Source organism: Hesperophylax consimilis, chromosome 31 (assembly GCF_061612785.1).
Source record: "Hesperophylax consimilis isolate HC1 chromosome 31, BYU_Hcon_1.0, whole genome shotgun sequence".
Classification (NCBI taxonomy): domain Eukaryota; kingdom Metazoa; phylum Arthropoda; class Insecta; order Trichoptera; family Limnephilidae; genus Hesperophylax; species Hesperophylax consimilis.
Genome location: NC_142866.1, coordinates 6,185,087 through 6,207,407, shown reverse-complemented (window position 1 = coordinate 6,207,407; position 22,321 = coordinate 6,185,087). Strand labels below are relative to the sequence as shown.

The following is a 22,321-nucleotide window of genomic DNA, read 5'->3' as shown; positions in this document are numbered from 1 at the left end:
GACTCATAATTTCGTTTTACACCTTTGATTTCTTATCAGAAAAATAATAAGAAATCAAAATTAAATTAAAAAAAGGGATGCTGAATCACCTATTTATTTGTGTTTGCTTTCTAGTAACTTAGTTGCTTACATAAGTACCTTTCAGCTGTGTTATACCTTTCTATGGGTTTTGTAATGTCTTAAAAATGTATCTGAAACTTAATGAAAAGAAAACCGTTCTCGCGTCATGAAACTTTTTTTTTGTGGTCGGCAGACTACACCGAAACCCCTGGTCCAGATATATATGTTAGAACCTCACATTCTCAATTACATACTGTCAATTCTCAGAACATAGATAAAAAAATTCAGATAGGTACGGGAATGATAGTTTCCGAGCAGAAATTTCAAACTTTCAAATTACAAATCTTACTACTAATGGCTCTCAGGTTATACCGATTTTGTACACGGTTCGGCAAGCAATTGACATCGACCCTTTGCAGATATTTTTAACAGTCTGCAGCGCAGTTCAGCGTGTAACTTTTCTGCACACGGTCTTACAGTATTTGGTTTATGTCAATTGCTTTCTGAACCGTAGGATGACGGGCTTAATTTTTTTGCAGTAGTGCCTACTCCTTTATTAAAAAGTACGATTTTTCTACGAAATATACAGAAAAATCAGAAAAAGGTACGGCCGTTCTAGACTTCCAGAAAAGTCAATAGCACATAAAAATAAAAATAGGATATATTATTCCTAAAATAAATAAAAAATATTTTTTATTAAAGGTATAAATTATCGCTGTCACCCAAGAATCGTCTATGGGGAGGGGTATATATGGATATCGACAATTTATTATCGTAATACTTTATTTATGCTCTAACATACTCCGTTCAAACAGGGCGATTTTAGTTGATCAACTCCATGTTAAATGACATTTGAAAGCTAATTTCGGAAGAAAAGTTTGATGAACTGTTTTCTAAGATTCAAGAAATAATCCACAAACAGGACGCAGTTATGCGTGCGGCCGTCCCGGCAAAAACTAAGTAACAAATTACGCTGAATTACTCTAAGATACCTGGCAACGGAGGATTCTTTTTCAGGTCTGGATTATATGCACAGAGTTCCAAAAAATACGATATCATTGTTTATAAAAGAAGTGTTCGTTACAATAGTTGATGCCCTAAAATTTGATATGAAGATAAAAAATAATTATTTTTGAAACATTCATAGACTTGTTATTTAATAATAATAATTACTAAGTTACAGTAACATTACAAAATAATAATATTAATTGCAGTGTCACGGGCATTATTATTTTTGTAAACTTCTTGCTTTTGATCTCAAAGATAAGGATGGCTTTGGTATAGATCCATAAATCTAAACATCATATCATCCGACTACTAACTTAATGCATTCTTTCGTGTATAAAGTAGATGCATGGTGGTAGGTACTAGGTACGCATAAATAAACCACTCACTAGAAACGTCTAACGTCTACTTTCGACCGCAGGGAACTAAAAATCGCAATTGACTTGAAACATACGTTCACACGTTTCGGTTCGGCAGGAAAATCTACCTATGACTCATACTTGAACAAAAAAAGTAGACGGGTTTCAACTTTTGTCGTTCAACTAAAAACTTGATCAACTCTGTTGAAAGCCTGTTCACACTTGTCGATTAGCTTTCAAGTGTCATTCAACTCCGACTTGATTAACTAAAAACGATGTGTGTAGGGGTATTAGAGTTTGACATTTCGCTTGAGGTCATGCGAGAAATTAAATTTTATTTTAACATATGTTACTATGACTTTTCCCCTTTCTGTAATCGAAATAAACAAAAAATATAGGAATTCATCTGTCGTAGATAAGCACAATCACGTTTGCAAATTTTCTTCCGTGTTCTTTGCTTATTCATTTATTCAAATTTATTGTTCCTTTTATAAATAAATCCAAATTTCAATGGGTTTTTTCGTCTCAGATTAACAAGTTTCACTGACAAAGTTTCCTCTTGAGAAAATTACCCGTAAAAGTTCATTTTCTTAGTCAGTTGAACTTTGCCCTCGGGAAACATTTCGAAATTTTTCTGCTTCAAGGACATTTTTATTTTTAAAATAGTTTTTTCGGCTAAATAATGAATTGCTTAGTTCAATTATATTATCTATGGTCACACCTTTTTTTAATGGCCTTGAGTTTCTCTACCTTGTCTATCATCACCGCTCCGTCGGCTATATCTGTGGTTATGTAGTGTACAAACTTTTTCAATACAAATTAGCTCGAAAATATCGATCTAGTGAGTGGTTTATTTATGATCTATGATCTCGTAGATTGTCGATATCGGTGGTTATCGCGCGTCATTCAAGCAATTCTGTTCGTGTTCATTATAATTTAACAATTCTTAGTTAATACACATTTCGTCAAAGGATTTATGGGAGATTTAACAATATGGGAGAGAACCAAATTATTGCGATTGTCAATGACATTCTGGTGAGTACAGTTTTTTCAAAACATTGTTGCGCTTGTCTGTTCCACATTGATTTAGGATTTCATTTTCTATCGCAATTATTTATTGTTTTTGACATGTTTATGAAGAAAGTACATCTATTTTGACGGCACTATAATTTAAATGCATATCGAATTTTATTTAGTTCATGCTACATCAATATTTAAATGTGAAATTTTGACAAAGCTGCGATTTCTGAAGCCTCTCACGAATATAAACCCAGCTCAGCTATTTACCAATGAAGTTAACACAATTATCATAATACTGCATATTTTTCAAGCTGGATTAATTGTGCATGTAAGAAAACCACTGACCACACATCTGAATGGAAGTAATGTACTTTCATCTTATTATTCAGTTAGATAAGTGCGTCGTAATGTACAAGAAAGATTCCTACCCTTGCTGAAAATTGCCACCGTGTGGGCATGTACTTTAAGGCCTCATGTTTCGTGTTTCAGAGGGTGGATGCAATCGAGGAAGCCTTCAGCTGCTTCCTTGTTTACAAGCCTGAAGTGCAGACTGAGAAGCTGCTCACCTTCCAACAGGAATTGTCTTCGGTGATGGGGACTCTTGGTCCGGAACCCTTAGAGAACTGCATCAGGGTGTACCTCAATAGCGCTGCTACCATTCCTAACAATTGCAAGATGAAGACGATGCTTAAGGTCTTGGAAAACCTGGTAAATTCTAATGTTCTGCAAGCAAGGTAAGTCTCACTAATTTGTATTCCCTATTGATGAGTGGAATCTCATTTATTTGGATATTTTCAACGTAAACAAAAATAATAGTCAGGAACAACTTTTCATTTAACTTATTTTGAAGGTTTATACCCATAAATGTATTATATCATTGAAGAAGAAGATAATACTAATAAATCTAAGCGAAACATGAAAAAGATCAAGACACAGAAAAATATAAAGATAACGGTCACAACTAAGAATTGAACCCAGGATTAGCTTAGCTTACCGGGATAGGCGTCTTAACCACTCTACCATTGGGACGTACTCACTAAACATTAAATTTTTCCATATCATGAGTATATTATATATAATAATTATATTTTAATTTTTAATCTTTATTTTTATTTTAAATTTATCTTTATTTTAATGTTGTTTTTCTTTTATTTTTTTTAAATGTATAAATTCTTAAATTATAAAATGGGGGCCTCAGCACGGGTAAACAACCCAGTGAGGCCAACATTACTAAATTGAAATATGAAATATTGTAAAAAAAATGTATCAACAATAAAAAAATAAAAAAAAAAAAATTATCATATCATATCATGATATCGATTTGATCTTACTTAGACATCGTCTATTAGTCTAATAGACGTGTTGCACTTAATCCTCATTATATTTATATCCCTCAAACCCTATACAAAACAACCAGAGAAATTATTATTTTATTTTTCAGAATGGTCTGCGATGCTATCTTGTCCTGTGATAAACTAACTCATGATAAATTGGATTTCTGGATTGAGTGCTTTATATTAATGCGACACATTATTGGCGGAGTGGATTATAAAGGTGTTCGTGAGATCATGAAGGTAAAATGTTCATCATTAAAACATAGCCTTTCCTCGAAGCGGCTTTTTATTGCTGTATGTAATTAATCATGTAAACTTTTAACATTTCGAAGCGGCTTTTTATTGCTGTATGTAATTAATCATGTAAACTTTTAACATTTAACATATAGGGGTAGAAGGGTCCAAATATTAATTTACTGTGAAACCATGATTAAGTTCATTTATATGTATAACTTTTCTATATACAGTAACTTGCGGCCCAGTTCAGTTAAGGCAATGCAATGCGAAGTATGTAAAAACATGCAAAATTATGTGTTTTTGGATTGAAATTTTTATTGCTTAATATTAAAGATGTTTTAATTAAATACTGCGAGTAGACCACATCTTGGCCTTCGAAATAATTATGCATTTATTATTTTTTTTAACCTAGAAAAAATAAAGTATCAGACCTATAAAAAATACTTAATGTTCAAAATCTCCTACTTATCCTTTTCGAATATGATTTTATTGTATATATAAATATAATGCAAATTAAGTTATTTAGAAAATGTTCTGAAAATATTAAATTTTTCTTAATCCTTAACTAAATAAAATAAACATGCAATTTTGCAATGATTTTTTTTGTATGTATTTCTGGCATTCAACGCATTTGTAACTGCGAATTTCATTCTTTGGCCATTTGTCGAAGGACTTAAGAGCGTGTCGGTTAGTCTCCGCCCAAATTTCAAGGCGAATGTACATAAAAAATACCTTTGCAAGCTGTGGATAACTGGTCTCCACTGAATTTTAAATATTATATGCTTTTAAACTACTCAATAAACGCTGTAGTATACGCGACTTTTCTATTATATTATATACACACTCGTGATAAAGCAGATGTTTAGGTAAAGAGAACTTATATATTACAAATACTTGTGTACATTATTGTGTAAAGTTATAAAATGCAAAAAAAAAATTAAAGCGAAGTTGTAAAGTGATAATTTTCAAAGTTAACTAACTAACTAACTGTACCGGACAGCAGATGGATATACCTAAATAATTATTAAATAATCAAGAAAATGAATATTTGTCTGATGTCACACATTTTACGATGCCGACTCCTTTGAGGCTTGTCTCGTACGATGATAAGATTTTTAATCACTGCACACGTGTCATATCGCTAGTTCAAGGATGAATTACTCGCACGCAAACCGTGGGACCTTAGTAATTAATGTGACGCTTATCATATTTCTGTTTAGATTTAAGAATAATTGCTCCACAACAACTCGGTCTTTGCACACACTTCTTGCCTCATTCACATTCATACATCATCTCATACATACTCTTCTATTATTCTGACTCTTGATATGGCCCGACTCGAGTGTCTGATTCACTTAATCGTGCCATGTCTACCTCGGGCGTCCCTGACTTCTGCTACCATTCGCATTTGCATCATATATCCTCCTTACACTCCTCTCTTTGCTCATTCGCTCCACATGCCCAAATCATCTAAGCGTCCCTTTCTTAATCTTATTTATTACGCTTACATTAGCCTTGCACTCTTTGCGGATCTTCATTAATTTCATTTTCCGTATAAATTAAATGTAAACGACAACTTATTTGTTGTTTTAGCGTTAATTATTGAAGAACTCGACGTTCATTTGTAATTATTAATATTACTATGTACTTATATCACATATGTGAAGGGCTATTCACATTCGTGATCTTCTGTTATTTTGACTCTCGGGACGACCAAACTCAAGTGTTTAATTCACTGAATCCGCAATGATAAATTCAAGTGCTCTATCTTTCAAAATCGTATTTAGCTGTAATTTTTATAACAAAAGTTTCCCAATTATGGCCTTCTTCAGGTGTAGAACCTGAAATTATATTATTTACTTATTATTCATTAACCCTATCGGGCTTTTACAGAGTAAATTGACAGTTTATGTATGTAAGTGTAACAAGGATAATAGCATAACTAAATGCAAAAAAGATAAAAATCATAATACTAATATTAACATAAAATCCAAATAAAATAATATTGTAAATAAAGAAAAGTTTCAAGTATAAATATATGTAAGTATGTACATTGTACATTCATATATGCATTTAATTATTCATGTTTGTTGCAAAACCACTAAGACTGAAAACAGTAAAATAATTTACTTCTCAGGTAAATAGAAAATAAATATATATATATAATATACTGATATGAGTCGTGTAATTTCTATACCCGCTATATCAACTTTCATTGATTTGGAGAAAACCGCAAAAAACTGTCACATCTCTAGCGTACATAAGTAAATGCATTACAATTTTTTATATAATGAATTGGAGTAATAAAATTTCGAAAAGCATTTATTTTTCTATATATGTCTAGCAATAATTAAGTAATTTCGATAAATAAAATGGATATAGCGGATTTTGATACTCACTTCGTGATTTTGAAAGTCAACTGAGCCGACATGGCGGGTTTAGAAACTCACGCGTAGATCATTTTGACACACGAGCGTGGCGTCAGAGCGGCGGCCATATTGTATTTTGGCAAAATAACTGCTTGTGATTGGTTGAATCCGATATAGCGGGTTTTGATAGTAACTTTCTGTATGATATAGCGGATTTGGTTTCTCACTCGCAGTTTTAACATGGTTTTTGGTCGTGATAAGGAGGGTTTTGAAACTCAATTTTAGGCTCCTCTTGTTGCTCGCAAAAATGTGAACAAGATGTCATACTCAGATCATTTTGTCAAAAAATCGGATATAGCGGGTATAGAAATTATAGGATTCATATGTATTATAAAACAAATGTTTAAAAAAAAAAAACGCTAAATAATGATTATAGCGTTCAATTTCCATGTATACTTGATCTATATTTCGCCAGACTAATATCATTATTAATTAATTAAATAATAAGATTATTTAATTTAATTATTATTATTTTAATGCGTTATTTAGCTTATTTTTTTATCGTGCGTCAGCGGAGTATTCCACCGGCCGAGTGGCAAGCATTTCTGTGTGCCTGTCCGCTGAAATAATCCATCCACATGGACAGACATGCTCGTCGCTCAGCCAGTGATGTCAATCCATCTGTTCAAATGCTGTATTTGCGTCAACTCTCTGTGCGATACTTAATGACTTTTAGTGAACTGTGCAATGCATAAATGTTTTTATTACATGTCCCCAGGGATGCAGAGAAAAGGCCCAAACCTTACCCGTGCGTTTAGATACTAGTACACTACCGCAACTAAAAGCCCTTCAAAGCATGATGGAATATATATTTGATCGCAATGCCTCATTACTTCCCGCCTATTTTATTGTCACCGAAATACAGAAAGCTTATCCTGACAGCAACAATTGGCCACATTGGGTTTGTTACTTGTTAATGTTCTTGTTTTATAGGCACCTACATATTTTATATTCACTACTATGTACATAAGTCTCAAAACAAATTTCATACAAGAGCGACATGCTCTAATGTGTATACAGTAAATTTTATTAATATATATAATAAAATAAATGTATTTGGCGAGAGGTTGAAATTGGACTCATATTTGCATTATTTAAGAATAACTAAGCTTAGTAGTTACTAAATGTTGTACATAATTTTTACAGCAAAAAAAAATTGATATTTTAACTCATATTAATACTGATCTTAAACTTTTCCAGCAACTAGCAAAACTTCTATCAAGTTTTGTAGAAAGCTTCAGATCTTGTGCCCAAATGGTGTCAATCATTGGCCATTCTCACATGCTCCCCGTGGTGGAGCACTCAGGCTATGCTGATCACCTGATCAATCCTTGGCGATTGGATCCTGCCACATTGAAGTTCTCCTTGAAAGGGAACTTGCCATATGACCAAGAGCTACTGAAACCACAGACGAGTTTGCTGCGTCACGTGCTAGAGCAACCTTACTCTAGGGATATGGTGTGCTCTATGCTTGGCTTACAGAAGCAGCACAAACAGAGATGTGTGGCCTTGGAGGAACAGATTGTGGAACTTATTATTCTCGCTATGGAGAGGTACGAGCAAGATACCGAGTCGGATGAAGTTTCCTCAACTCACTGGCTGTGGCTCCATCTCTCCTCGCAACTGATATACTTTGTCTTATTCCAATTTGCTTCCTTCCAAAACATTGTCATGGCCTTGCACGACAAATTGGCTGGGAGGGACTTGAGGAAAGGGAGGGATCACCTGATGTGGGTGCTCTTGCAATTTATATCTGGGAGCATACAGAGGAACCCTCTCTCTAATTTCCTTCCAGTGTTGAAGCTATATGATCTCCTCTATTCTGAGAAAGAGCCCCTTGCAGTGCCGGACTACAGCCGTGCCCATTGCACGCACCAGATGGCCATTACTTGTATCTGGATGCACCTCATGAAGAAGGCACAATCTGAGCATATTAATATGCACCGCCCTATTCCTCATACACTTAAGCTGCACTACGAGTAAGTTATTCATCTTTACCTTCTCTCTTTCTTTGTATTGTTTAATTTACTTATAACAGTATTTTAGTTAGGTACTCTTTTATTCTAATTATATATTATGTATCTGTGTTTTCTCCTTAAATAAATAAATAAAATAAATAAATAAGTATAGTTAACACTTAGGGCAATATTATATTAACAACAATTAAAATTCTGTTTTCAGATTTCTTCAACATTTAGTGATGCCGACAAATAATGCATCTCTCTGCATGGGCTCTGACTTCAGGATAGCGTTGCTGTGCAATGCGTACTCCACAAACCAAGAATTTTTCACGAGACCGATGGCTGCCCTGGTGGACACCATCCTGGGAAGTCAGAAGACGCTGCCCAACTCCAGTCCGGCCAGCAGTCTGCCCACCGTCCCCTTGTCTATGTGTATCCTGGACAGTCTGACAGTCCATTCTAAGATGTCACTCATCCATTCTATAGTCTCACATGTGGCCAAGTTGGCTCAGAATAAGTCCAATGTTTCGGGTAACTGTAATATGGCACCAGCTCTTGTTGAAACATACAGCAGACTTTTGGTATACACAGAAATCGAGTCTCTCGGAATAAAAGGATTCATAAGTAAGTTTGCAAACCATCTTCCTTTTTTTTTAAAGAAAGACTAAACTTCTCGAATTAATGTTATTTATTCAGGTTACTAATAACCTGACAATATTTGAAAATCTCCTCCACCACAGTAAGCGGAAAATGTTGCTTGTGTTATGATGGAGAACTTAGCCAGCCGAGGAATTGAACACACTATGCCTGGGTGAGACCCAAACGCGATATCAACTCAACCACCGACTGGTCTTACGTTGGGTATCTCTTCAATATTGAGACATTCTAGACTAGGTGGGCGTTTCGGTTTCTTTTAAAAAAAAAACTGAAAGCGTTTCATAAATTTTTTTTTTTTCATTTTTGATTCAATTTTTCATTTCCCTCAAAAAGGGTCTGGCGTTCCGAAGGTTTTAATGGTCAAAATTTGGAGGTACTGTAAACATTCTTATTATAACTCGATCCCCGTGAAAATGAAGGTAAAATGTATTTCCCAAACTCAAAAAAGTTGGGAACCCTTCTATTGAATTATAATTCTTAAATTTATCGGTGAACAGTTGCGGCGAAAGCATTAACATAAACACTTCTTTGCATCGATTTACAGGCAGGCAATCACGGATGGGTGAAAGCGTTTCAGCAACGGTTTACGGGCAGCCAATCGCGGGCGGGCTAGTAACCGTTTAACGAGAAAGCGTTTCTTTGCATCGGTTTTCGGGCGGGTGGAAGTTTTTCTTTGAACAGTTTTTCGGGTGGCCAATCGAAGACGGGCGGATAACTATTTAGTGAGAAAGCGTTTCTTTACATAGGTTTACGGGCAGAGTATTGCCTACAGGCGGATAAGCATTGGAGGTGAAAGTGTTTAACGAGTAAGCGTTTCTTTGCAATCGTATTGCACACTATTGGAGTCATTTTGTGAGGGCTTATTGCAGCTCTAGTTATACGATTTTTTTAAAATGGTTATCCCACAATCCACAAAACTGTTTCACATTATTTTATTCACCTCTGTCTTTCGACGGCACTATTTTTTTTATACAAAATAGAATAATTGAATAATTACAGGCTAAGTGGAGGAAGAAAATACATCTAATACAAATTTGAGGAATATCGCAAACTGAAGCATATACAATGTTACCTATATTTTATATCTTCTTCTAAGAATTAACTTATGTTTTTCAGATCAGCTGTTGTCGACTGTATTCAAGTCCCACGCTTGGGGAATTCTATACACCTTGCTGGACATGTTCTCATACCGCATGCACCACATCCAGCCCCACTACAGGGTCCAACTGCTGTCACACCTGCACTCACTGGCTGCAGTGCCACAGACCAATCAGACCCAATTACACTTATGGTAAATATAAATTAAGGCACCTTGATATGAAAAGGGATTCTGTTGCGAAACAAACTCGATCCGATTTCAACTACCTTTATCAAATAACCTGTCAATCTTCTAGTGTGGAGAGTACGGCCCTGCGACTAATCACGGGCCTGGGCAGTGGAGAGGTGCAGCCTCAATTGTCACGTTTCTTGTCAGAGCCCAAACCCCTCGTGTCTGCCGAGAGCGAGGAACTAAATCGGGCACTGGTGCTGACCCTGGCGAGGGCCATGCACGTCACTGGCACAGGTAAGTGTGTACACTCCCATATTACTGTCATTATTTCTTCTTGCAGTTTCTCTCCATTGTTATGGGTTGGAAGACATTGTTTCATTTATTTTTATATCCAATACCACGGAGAATAATAAATTACTGATATAACCACTTTCTTGTGCCATCTTTTTGGACTGGCTTGCAGTGTTCTTCTCAGTGTTGTTACCCCTCGCTCTTGGAAATCAGACGCTGAGGATATCTGGATAACTGTCAATACATCAAAATCGAATTGTCATTGTTATAATATTCATATGTGCTGTGTGTATTTACCTAGCGTCGGTCCAAAATTAACATCATCAGAAAGATTAGCATTATTTACTAGTCATACCAATACTATTTCTGACTTAACAATCCGTTTTCCCAATGACAAGTTTTTAATCATTGGAGACTATAACATGCCCAATATCGAATGGAATAATCAACAAATGCCAAGTAATAGAGATCAATGCGCACTCGCGTTACTTAACTGCTTATCTTTTGCAAATTTAACCCAATTTAACCATTTACCTAACAAATACGGTCGAATTTTGGACCTCGTCTTCTGTAACACTTCAGTTAATGTGTCGCTTGCCGACCACCCATTAGAAGAAGATGCTCATCATAAATCATTGATTGTAGAACTAGAATTTCCATCCACTATTGCAACCCTCTCAACTCCTCGAACAATAAAATTATTCCATAAAGCAGATTATGCAGAGATCAATGAGAGACTGAAAGAAACCGACTGGTCAACCGTTATTAATGCACCGGATGTAAATACAGCGTTAAATTCGTTTTATGTTATAATTGAACAGATTATCGAAACGTTTATTCCTAAGAAAGTTGTGAAATCTGGAAAATATCCACTGTGGTACACGGCAGCCTTAATAAAAATAACAAACGAAAAATTAAAATTCTTTAGAAAATGGAAGCGTTATCGGAACCCCCTTGATTATCTCTCATTTTCATTGCTTCGCAAAAGGCAAAAAACAGTCGCTTCAGCAGCTTACAAAACCTACATTTCTACAATAGAATCCGGTATACAGCATAATGTTAAAAAAATATGGTCCTACGTCAATTCTCAAAGAAAATCTCCTGCCATCCCTGATCATATGAATTACGGTGAAAAAACTGCTAATGACAGTAGAGGAGTAGCCAACTTATTTTCTGAGTATTTTGGATCTGTATTTTCGAATGCTCAACCTGCACATACAAGCAATGCCAGTCTTTGCTCTAATTCAAATAGCATAATCAACTCAATCGAGATCAATGAAGACATCACATTCAAATACCTTAAGTCCATTGATATCAAAAAGGGGCCAGGGGATGATCAACTTCCAGGGATCTTCATAAATTATTGTAGTAAACAATTGACAGCCCCCATTTTTGTTATTTTCAAACTATCGCTATCTGAAGGAACATTTCCCGACAAGTGGAAAACAGCCTTGATTACCCCAATATATAAAAATGGCAGTAAAAATGATGTCTCGAACTATCGACCTATATCCAAATTACCAATACTAAGTAAAGTATTGGAAAAAATTGTTTACGATCAATTATATTCTACTATCTCACCCTCACTCTTAAATAATCAACACGGCTTCATGAAAAATCGCTCCACAACTTCAAATCTTGCATTTTTTACAAATTTTCTTCATGCTCAAATGGATATGCGATGCCAGGTAGATGCCATTTATACGGATTATTCTAAAGCATTTGACCGTGTTAATCATTATATTCTTTTACAAAAGTTATTAGGTCTAGGAATTCACGGTGACTTCTATAGATGGATCGCATCATACGTCAATAATCGTCACCAAATCACGGTTGTCAATGGTTTTGCATCTTGCTTAACGGAAATCGTCTCAGGTGTGCCCCAGGGGTCGCATCTTGGACCACTCTTATTTAATATTTATATAAATGACATTTACGTTTGCTTTAAAAATAGTTACTTTGTTTTATACGCGGATGACATGAAAATTTATAAAGCTATACAGTGTTTATCCGATTGTATGGAATTGCAAAGGGATCTTGATAATTTGTACATACATTGTGAATCAAATTTATTGTCCTTAAACATATCTAAGTGTCACCTGATTACATTTGCTAGAAATAAAAACAAAATCATCTATCCATACAACTTGAATAACAAACCTTTACAACCTATGTCTACGTGTAAAGATCTAGGTGTTTACTTAGATAGCAAATTAATTTTTGACAAGCACATTGAACACATTATTTCAAAATCCTACAGAATGCTAGGTTTCTTATTAAGAATATGCAAAGTTTTCAAAAGTGCTAAGACTCTGAAAATGCTGTTTTGTTCATTGGTCAGAAGTCCACTGGAGTATGCTTCCACAATATGGAATCCTCAATATAAGGTATACATAGATTTAGTAGAAAGTATACAGAATAAATTTTCGAAACATTTACTCAAGAAATACAACAATACTACAAATAATATGTTAACTTTACAAAAAAGACGCACATTGTCAGACCTGTTGTTTCTACATAATCTGCTAAATAATAAAATAGATAGTCCCGAATTGCTATCCGTCATTGGTTTAAATGTTCCAACGAGGCATACCAGGCACACTACACTATTTCATATTGAAGCCAACAATACCAATGCAGCAAACAATTCAGTTATTACTCGCGCAATCACAACATACACCCATTACGAAAAATTACTAATTTAGACATCTTTCATGATTCCTTTCTAACATACAAAACTAACTTATTAAATTTCTTAGCATGACATATTTCAAAAATATTTTCACATCATTTTTCAAAACTCCTATTTATTAACAGTCAATTACAATTCGTGAGCTTATTATAATTCTTGTTTTCAATTCATTTATTATTTTTATTATTATCCACACACTTCCTTGCTTTTATAACAATCTCAGGCGAAATTACGTAATGATATTTTATGGACATACGTAATAGGTACTACAACTATGTAATAACTAAAAATATCTAATTGTATCTAATTGTACTGTGTATGTCTTAACAAATAAATAAATTAGTGCAGATGATGACCACTTTAAGACTGTTCAAAATTTTGGCTCAAAAATGTAGCATAACAGAACACACTGCCACAAAAGTCAATAAACATAGTACATAACTTCTTTCTTCTGACCTAAAAATGTACAAAATAATACAATCGTACTAATACCAATACAACATTTGCTTTAAAACGATTTGAAAGCAATCATCTTTTACTTATCCACACTGACATTTGATGGGTTTTATTCAACATTTTTTCAATATCTTACCGTTGCAGGTGGTGATGGATCCTGGTGCAAAGAACTACTTAGCGCCATAATGCAGAGTACCCCACACCTTTGGTCCCAGCACACTTTACAGTGTTTCCCACCTGTACTTATTGAATTTTTCACACAGGTAAATATTGATCTATATTTTAGTACAGTAAACTTCAGTTTTAAAGAAAATTAAAAATGATTTAAGTACCAATGTAATTTCTGCCCCATATTTTTAATTGTTTCCATAAATGTGTACTTACTGTTTCACAACATAAATATGTACAATTTTTATTTCAGAATCCAGTGCCCAAAGAGAACAAGCAGTTATTGAAGAAGTCTGTTGATGAAGAGTACCGCAAATGGACCTCCATGACCAATGAAAATGACATTATTGCACATTTCTCCGTCCCGGGAACGCCACTATTCCTCTGCTTGTTGTGGAAGATGGTATTCGAAACAGATAGGATATCTCCAATAGCTTACAAGTAAAGTTTTACAATATTTAATTATTGTGATGAATATGTGTCTAAAGGTATGACAGAGACATTCGTTTATGAATGAGATAGCACGACTATGCCTACGTATAAATGGATGTTTCTGCTTTGTATTACATCTTTTTAATCATTACCTTCGTGATATAATCTTGTGACACAGCGTAAATAATAACAGTAGGTATAAATTCTACCTACAAGAACATGTTTAGCAGTTTACTTGGTGATCGATCACCACAGTTATTATTTTAAAAATTAAATAAATGTTGTGGAAACATGTAGCTAATGCATGATGCTTCCAAATTCTTTAGTTATATAAATTGTGGTAGACATAAGCCTGGTGCTATTCTTGATAGTTTACAAGGTAAAATTTGTTGATAATGAGTGATGCTGTTTAATCAAACAAAACATATTCCAGTCTCTTTTAAGTGTTCTTTAATTGTAACTCTATCATGTCAATTAAGACAAATTTCAGAGTTAATATTGATTTTGTTCTTCAGAATATTGGAGAGCATCGGTGCCCGGGCATTGTCTGCTCACCTGCGTAAGTTCTGTGACTACCTCGTGTTCGAAGTCACCAACCCGGCGGGCAGTCCGCACATTCACAAGTGTGTGGATGCCATCAACGACATCATATGGAAGTACAACATTGTCACTATCGACAGAATCGTTCTATGTCTGGTAAGCTCTTTTTTTGTTACTCTATACTAACTTCGTATGTACAGTACAATTTTTTAGTCATGACATCACTGTTGATTGTAGGCAATACTTTTGCTAGATGACATAATTTAAAAAAAAAAAATATATATATATATATATTTTGAAGTGAAACTTCTTTACGCGTGTTATGCATTTTCGAGGACCGGAGTAAAACCGACTCATGACCGTCACGAAAAACGGGGATCATTTCGCTATAGGAGCCTAGCTAATATTATATACCTAGTTTAGGTCACTCTCCAAACTCAGCTTCGCGGTCTAGAGGCAGAGCTCCCGAGTGTCGTCGTAATACGAGAAAAATTTTTAATACGAGGAAAAGTGATAAAATGCTCTCGTGCTGCGACTTTTTCAGGCATCTACATTTTTTTTAATATTTTAAAAAAAAATTACATAAATTTGTTAATTTTAACCGATAGTCTCCCGAAATGTCTAAATCCATTTAGTGAGACTCTAGACCGGCAGGTGTTCACTCGAGTAATTGGCTAGAATTAACGGTCGGTACCTATATGATATTTTTGTCAAAATATAGCTTACAAATCGAGCCGGTGGAGTCGCTCGGTATTTTGATTAATTATTTTTATTTTGAATCATTAAAATTACTAATCAAGGCTGATAACGCGACTAATTATTCTCGCAGACGTGCGTGACAAGTTTTTTTAGTAAAAAACACACCCATTATTAATTAATATACGGACAAATATACGGAAATATTTTTAAAAACGACAGATATGACTTCACACTGCCGATATATCTTCTATTCGACCCTATATAAAGCGTTAACGAGACGTTATGTGATATTATTCATTTGCCGTGTTTGAAAACGAAAATTTACACGTTAAAAGTCAATTGAGGAGTACACGTTATACGCGGTTCTCGTCGCGCTAGATACCTCTCCTCGTGGTCTAGAGGCAGAGCGTTCGACACTCGTTATGCAGGACCCGGGTTGGAATCCCCTATTTTTATAACTTTTAATTTTTTTTTATCACATGCTACTTATAAATATGTCAATATTAGGAATCTAGTTAAACGTTCATTTGTTAACAATACGCCTATAAATAAATTTATGCTTTTTAAAACTATAATGTACAGCATTCTGAATAATAATAATATGAAATGAAAAGAGAGAGAGAAAAATACTAAAAGTTTCACTTCCGTCGTGCGTAGGCTTGCCACACACTGAATTTTTTTTTTCTAAAGCATGATAGAAAGCAGTTACTCTCATTATACTAGTCAAGTGCTAAGTGAGCAACTATTGTGTAACTAGGTGACATTCTTGCCTTTCTTTCTAGTGCATATAATATAACTTTTGTCTCTTTCTGGCATAGGGTGGTCTCACAAACACAATTCGGTGGGTTATTTATTCTTGACAATTGGTTATTTATTCATGTATTGCAAAACATAGTTTATTGAAGATTTGGTTGATGTGGTTTGATAACATCTTGTTTGATGAGGCACATGATTTTGTTTAAGTGGGATGGCTATTTATTTATTAACTACTTCATTTTTTCTTAGGCACTGCGAGCAAATCCTGATGGGAATGAGTCACAGGTTTGCTTCTACATCATACAATTGTTACTCCTAAAAGGATCTGAAGTACGAAATCGAGCTCTGGAGTTTGTCAAAGAGAACTCGCCTGAACATTGGAAGCAGAGGGATTGGTAATGCAATATTATTATCATACTTAGTATTTTTACTTTCCATGCGATACAATATTCAATGCTTTATGTGTGTGTATATAGTATCTATCACCATTATGTGTATATGTAGTATCTACCAGTAGTAAGTGTAGGAAGTGTGGCGAACCCATCGCTGAGGGAGTGGAAAGACAACCTGCAATCAAGTCATGGTGTAAGCTACCTGCTCAGGCCTAATGACACTGCGAAACAATGTCATGAATGGTGCCTCCGAAATAAAGGGTTACATCTCAGCACTCAGGGCTCTGTTGGGGTGGACCTTCTATTTCCCTAGATACTTGTGTGACCAAAAAAGGACCATTCAAACAAAATAAAACTAGTGACCTTTAGGGAACCTAGGGAGAGTGGAGAGGAGAGCTGAGGCCTACTCGGTGGACTCCTCCCTCTTGGGGCCTTTGTGGAACCAAGGGGAAGTGAGGAGGGCTGAGATCACCTCAGCTGACTCTTCCCTCGTGGGGCCTTCAGGGAACTCAAACAAAGGGGGACTTCCGATGGGAAAACCCTTACTCGGGATCCTCCAGGGGATCAGTGAAAACAGGGACCCTCAGAGGATCTGGAAACCAAGTCGAAAAAATGAAGTGAAATGGGAGATAGTACAATGGGTCCATGGCCTGAGTGCTCATGGGAACTATCGGTATACTGTCTCCGCTTTAATAAAAATAAGAAAAACTAGTAAAATCTTACAAACGAGAAAGTGAGGCTAATGGATGATGCGATTATTAGCTAACTAACTAACCATCACGCCGTTTCCCCGCAAACAAACACACAAAACAAACACAGAGGTAAGCAGAGAGGACGGACCGCCAAACAACTCGGTCTTGGCACACACTCCTTGCCTCATTCACATTCATACTTCGTCTCATAAATACTCTTCTATTATTCTGACTCTTGACATGGCCCGATTCAAGTATCTGATTCACTTGGTCGTACCGTGTCTTCTTCTGGCGTCCCCGACTTCTGTACCATTCACATTTGCATCATATATTCCCCTTACACTCCTTTCTTCACTCATTCGCTCTACATGTCCAAACCATCTAAGTGTCCCTTTCTTGATTTTACTCATTACGATTCCTTCAGCCTTGCACTCTTTGCGGATCTCCACATTTCGCACACGTTTTACCACACATGCGCCTCAGAGATCTCATTTCTATAGCATTCAGTCTACTTTCATCCTTTCTCTGCCAGTTCCATGCCTCACTTCCATACATCAGGGTAGGTACCAGCACTCCGTTGTGGACTGCTAGCTTCGCTTCTTTGGACAAGTGTTTGTTAGCGCCAACTGCGTTTAGTCCTCCATTTATGGAGTTACCTGCATTTACCCTTCTTTCAATACCTCTGTCAGCCTTCCCATCTCTTGTAAACATACTTCCTAAATACACAAACTCATCCATCTGCTCCAAGTATTCCTCATCCACAACTATATTGCACACTGTTTTCGTACTCTCTCTTTCAAACACCATGTCTTTAGACTTACTTACATTCATCATTAACTCATTCTTCATACATACTTCGTTCATCCTAGACACGAGAGACTGTAGATCTTCCATCCTTATAGCAATCAGCACCGCATCAACAGCATACAACCGGCAACATACTTTCAGATTACTGTGTACAAGATAAAGTGTTGAACACATTGGTTTCGCAATTTTGTCATTAATTCATTTTTTTTAATTACTAGGCATGAGAAACACCTCGCTTTCCATCGAAAATACCCCGAGAAGTTTGCGCCCGAAGAGGCATCGGGTCCCTATGGAGGAACCCTGCCTGTCTATCTCAGCAACGTGTGTCTTCGATTTATTCCAGTGCTGGACATTGTTGTCCATCGCTACCTGGAAATACCCGCAGTCAGCACCCGACTGGATCTGCTGCTCGATCACCTGGGCTGTCTCTACAAATTCCATGGTATATTTATAATATAATATATAATCTATAAAATAATGTACCATACAATATCTAAAAATGTATGTAAACCTTAATTTAAACCATTTAAATAACTAAAGGCATACTAATTATAATTCTGTCGTATAGATCAATGAGAATTGGTGTGACCAACACAAACTTAGGCTTGATTTTGAAAATAACAGAGGGCGCCACTTCCTTTTGCAGCAATCCTAAACTGAGCAGGCATTTAGATAATAATACTATCAGATACTTGCGGCACATTCCAGAGTGGAAGATACTTTAAGTATCGCCCTGGTGTAGGACCATTAACCAGGAGGATGTTCTGTTTAATGAATTTTTATTAGAAATTTTTTACAGTGTGTTCTTTTTATAATATTAAATAATTAAGTTTTCTTAAATCGAATAACAAATTTCAAATGTTCTGTTTGCAAAAAATGTAATTGTGTGAGCACTGTGTTTGACTTAATAATTTTGGGTGCGATACCTATAACTACACCAATGACACTGCCTCTTTCTCATAAATGATGTATGTAAAAGAAAGAGAAGTTACCACGGAGCTCTCAGCGGCAGAACCATTCACATTGACTACTTACACCTCTGTGCATCACACTAGACAAGTGCAAACAAGTATCAAGCCGTAGTACGATATCATTGTACCACTCCAGCAAGGATCACTCCTGTCTCGGTGCGACCGGTACACCAGGGGCACTGATTTGTTGGGACTTGGAACACATGTTCTGAGAATTGGAAGGAAGTTGGAGTTTAATCGATCTCTATACAGGCAACCTAGTAAGCCAATATTGGAATTTGGGATGGGCAATATAAAGGAATTGATTGAATGTTATTTTTTCTTCTTTCTGTCTTCCTTCTTCTTAAATTTCCTTGCCTTTTTTGGATCTTCCTGGTTCATCTTGTCTCTTCTTGTTTCTTCTTATTTCTGTTGGCCATTCTTGTCTTTTCTTGGCTCGCCTTGGGTTTTTCTTATATATTTTTTTCATGTTCTCGCCCCTTCTTGGCTCGTCTTGTCTCTTCTTGCATATTTTTACGTCTTACTACTGCCTACTATCGCTCCTTTTTGTCTCTTTTAGTCTCTTCTTGGCTATTCTTGCCCCTTGTATCTTCTCGCTCCTTTTTGGCTCCTCTGGTCTCATCTTGCATATTCTTAGGTCTTACTGTCCCTTCTTGTCTCTTCCAGTAGATTCTTGGCTCTTGGCCCTTCTTGTCTCTTCCTGTATCTTCTTACTTCTTTCAACCCTTCAAGCCTATTCCTATTTCTTCTAGCCGGCTTCTTCTTCTTGCTTCTTCCTAAGATTGCATATCCGTGAAAAACTTTAATAAAATAAAACAAAAAACCAACCAAGAAACTAAACATAAACAATATTCATAATTAATCAAAATATATGCAAAGACGAATAAATGGGATCTCATATTGTGATGTGATGTGATTCCTTTGTAGAATCCTTTGTGTTCACTCAAATTCATTACAAACTTTGTCAATTCATTTGTAAACAAATACGCAATTACGCGGAGCGATGCGTGTGATCGACATAACTCTATTATTTTCTATTACTATTGAAGTTTAAAAAACCTTTAACACCACTGTCCTTACCATAAATATGTTAAAATAAACAGTCAAGCTGTAGTAACAGTGAAATATCTGTGAGTCTTATCTTGCAGATGTCTTGTTGGAATGACATCCTTTGTCTAACTCTCGAATTCACTTGCAAACTTTAATGCCGCATTTACCACTATTGACACAATGCAAAATAAAATGTCGCAATCAAATTGTAAAACTTGCACCAAAACACATATTTTGACACACTTTCAAAGGAGCCACAGTTAGAAAAAATACATGGAGCAATTGCAAAACACGACATGTGAGAATGAACCAAAGACCGACTCAACAAGTATCAAGCCATAGTAGAACATAAATGCACAGTATATTATATATAAAAAATGTACCTGCATATATTTCATATACATTACTCTCTCACTATTCCGCCTCCCCAAAAACTGGGCAAGTGTTCAATTAGCAAAAGCACCAGATCATAGAACAAACATACGAAAAATTATGATAATTCAAATTACTAACCTGAATGTCCTATAACAACACTAACATTAACCCTAGTGACTGGTAAAATGGTCAGCGAGAGCAAGTGGTAGTGTAGTAACTTAGTGTGTAAGAATAAGATAATCCAACCTGTCAGTGTACAAAGCTTGATGCTCGAGTCTAGGCACGCAGCGGAGTGGGGGACTACTGAGAGAGTACTCTAATTTTATTTACCTATTGAAAAATAATTTATTTTTTAGTTCGCCAACTGCCTCGAATGCTAACGCATCTGAACTTGTTATATAAATCTTATTATTTTGTCTTTTAACGTTCTAAACTCATTCCAGACCGGCCTGTGACCTACCTGTACAACACACTGCACTACTATGAGCGCAAGCTGCGAGACAGGCCAGCCTTGAAGCGCAAGCTGGTGGGGGCGGTGTTGGGCTCCTTGCGAGACGTGCGGCCGGCCAACTGGGCTGCCTCTGAGCCCTTTCAGAACTACTTGGCTGAGCCGGACAACACAAACCCCACCTGGGTGCCAGATCTCAACTATTATCTGGCGCTGGTTAGGAGGATTGTCGACAGTATCCTTTTACCAATTTGTGACCACAGTTTCAGAGTTCTATTTGTATTTTTAGCATCTTGTTTTGGAAAAATGTCTCTCAAATATCTCCAGTTTTGCCAATTCTTATATTCCAGGAATGTAAGGTTTAAAATTGGGAGACGTCCACATTAAATATGTGGTTTTGATACATATACATATCTTCGAAGACAGATTAGTTTTCTATTTGTATTAAAAAGCCCTTTTACCCTGCTTGTTTTATGGAGCATTTTTCAGCAATTACTATTTGGTGAATCTTCTCTTAAGATTATTCAAAATAACGGGTGAATCCGATAATAATCTGTGCTTTATTTGAGAATGCTACCATCAACAAAGTCGGTAAATCTTATGTTTTCCTTGAGGTAGCCCCACAGGAAGAATTCGCAAATTCTCAAATCAGTTGAGGGCACGGGCCACCGCAACCCACCCAATAAGAGACGAGGCATGCAGGAATCATCTGTCACAGTTTCCTTATTGAAACTCGAGCAGTATGGGCCATAGTACCGTTCTGTTGAAACCAGATATCTCCTAGATCTGTTTCGTTCTTAGTTCTTCTAATTGAGTTTTTAAAAAAATTTACTAACATGGCAACATAACGTTGAGCGTTGCCAGTCACGGTTTAACCATTCTCCTAAAAAAAAATTTGGAACTCGCTCAATGGCTTCAATCGCTTACACAATCACTTTTGGGGAGTGAAGAGGTCTCTCGTGAAGTTGCCTTGGGTTATTTTCAGCCCAGTACCGAAAATCACGACGCGCAAGGTTTAAGTGCAGCTGGAAGGCCCGCTGGGTGGCGACGAAGGAATGGTCATTTTAAAGAAACCTGCGGACGGCAAAGCCCTGGTGTTGTCCGGACCAAACCATGGTAACGACTGAAAATGGCACGACCCTCCTGACACATTGAAACCCCTCCCAGGTTTGCTCCCTCCACAAGGAATGTACCGACCCTTCAAAACTGCACTGTTCATT

At 36.1% G+C, this 22,321-nt stretch overlaps 1 protein-coding gene across 1 annotated transcript in view; it reads left to right on the top strand.

Moving 5' to 3' along the window:
• The first annotated feature begins 2,323 nt into the window (after positions 1 to 2,323).
• The window catches only part of MED23 (mediator complex subunit 23), a 31,920-nt gene continuing 11,922 nt past the window's right edge, over positions 2,324 to 22,321 (top strand). The window contains exons 1-14 of the mRNA XM_089649940.1: positions 2,324 to 2,459; positions 2,934 to 3,178; positions 3,886 to 4,018; positions 7,163 to 7,345; positions 7,645 to 8,423; positions 8,626 to 9,029; positions 10,179 to 10,353; positions 10,457 to 10,626; positions 13,916 to 14,034; positions 14,193 to 14,380; positions 14,887 to 15,067; positions 16,616 to 16,761; positions 18,476 to 18,699; positions 21,097 to 21,336. Coding sequence (XP_089506066.1) covers positions 2,418 to 2,459; positions 2,934 to 3,178; positions 3,886 to 4,018; positions 7,163 to 7,345; positions 7,645 to 8,423; positions 8,626 to 9,029; positions 10,179 to 10,353; positions 10,457 to 10,626; positions 13,916 to 14,034; positions 14,193 to 14,380; positions 14,887 to 15,067; positions 16,616 to 16,761; positions 18,476 to 18,699; positions 21,097 to 21,336 — 3,229 coding nt within the window. The 5' untranslated portion in view covers positions 2,324 to 2,417. The remainder of the gene's footprint in view (positions 2,460 to 2,933; positions 3,179 to 3,885; positions 4,019 to 7,162; positions 7,346 to 7,644; positions 8,424 to 8,625; positions 9,030 to 10,178; positions 10,354 to 10,456; positions 10,627 to 13,915; positions 14,035 to 14,192; positions 14,381 to 14,886; positions 15,068 to 16,615; positions 16,762 to 18,475; positions 18,700 to 21,096; positions 21,337 to 22,321) is intronic.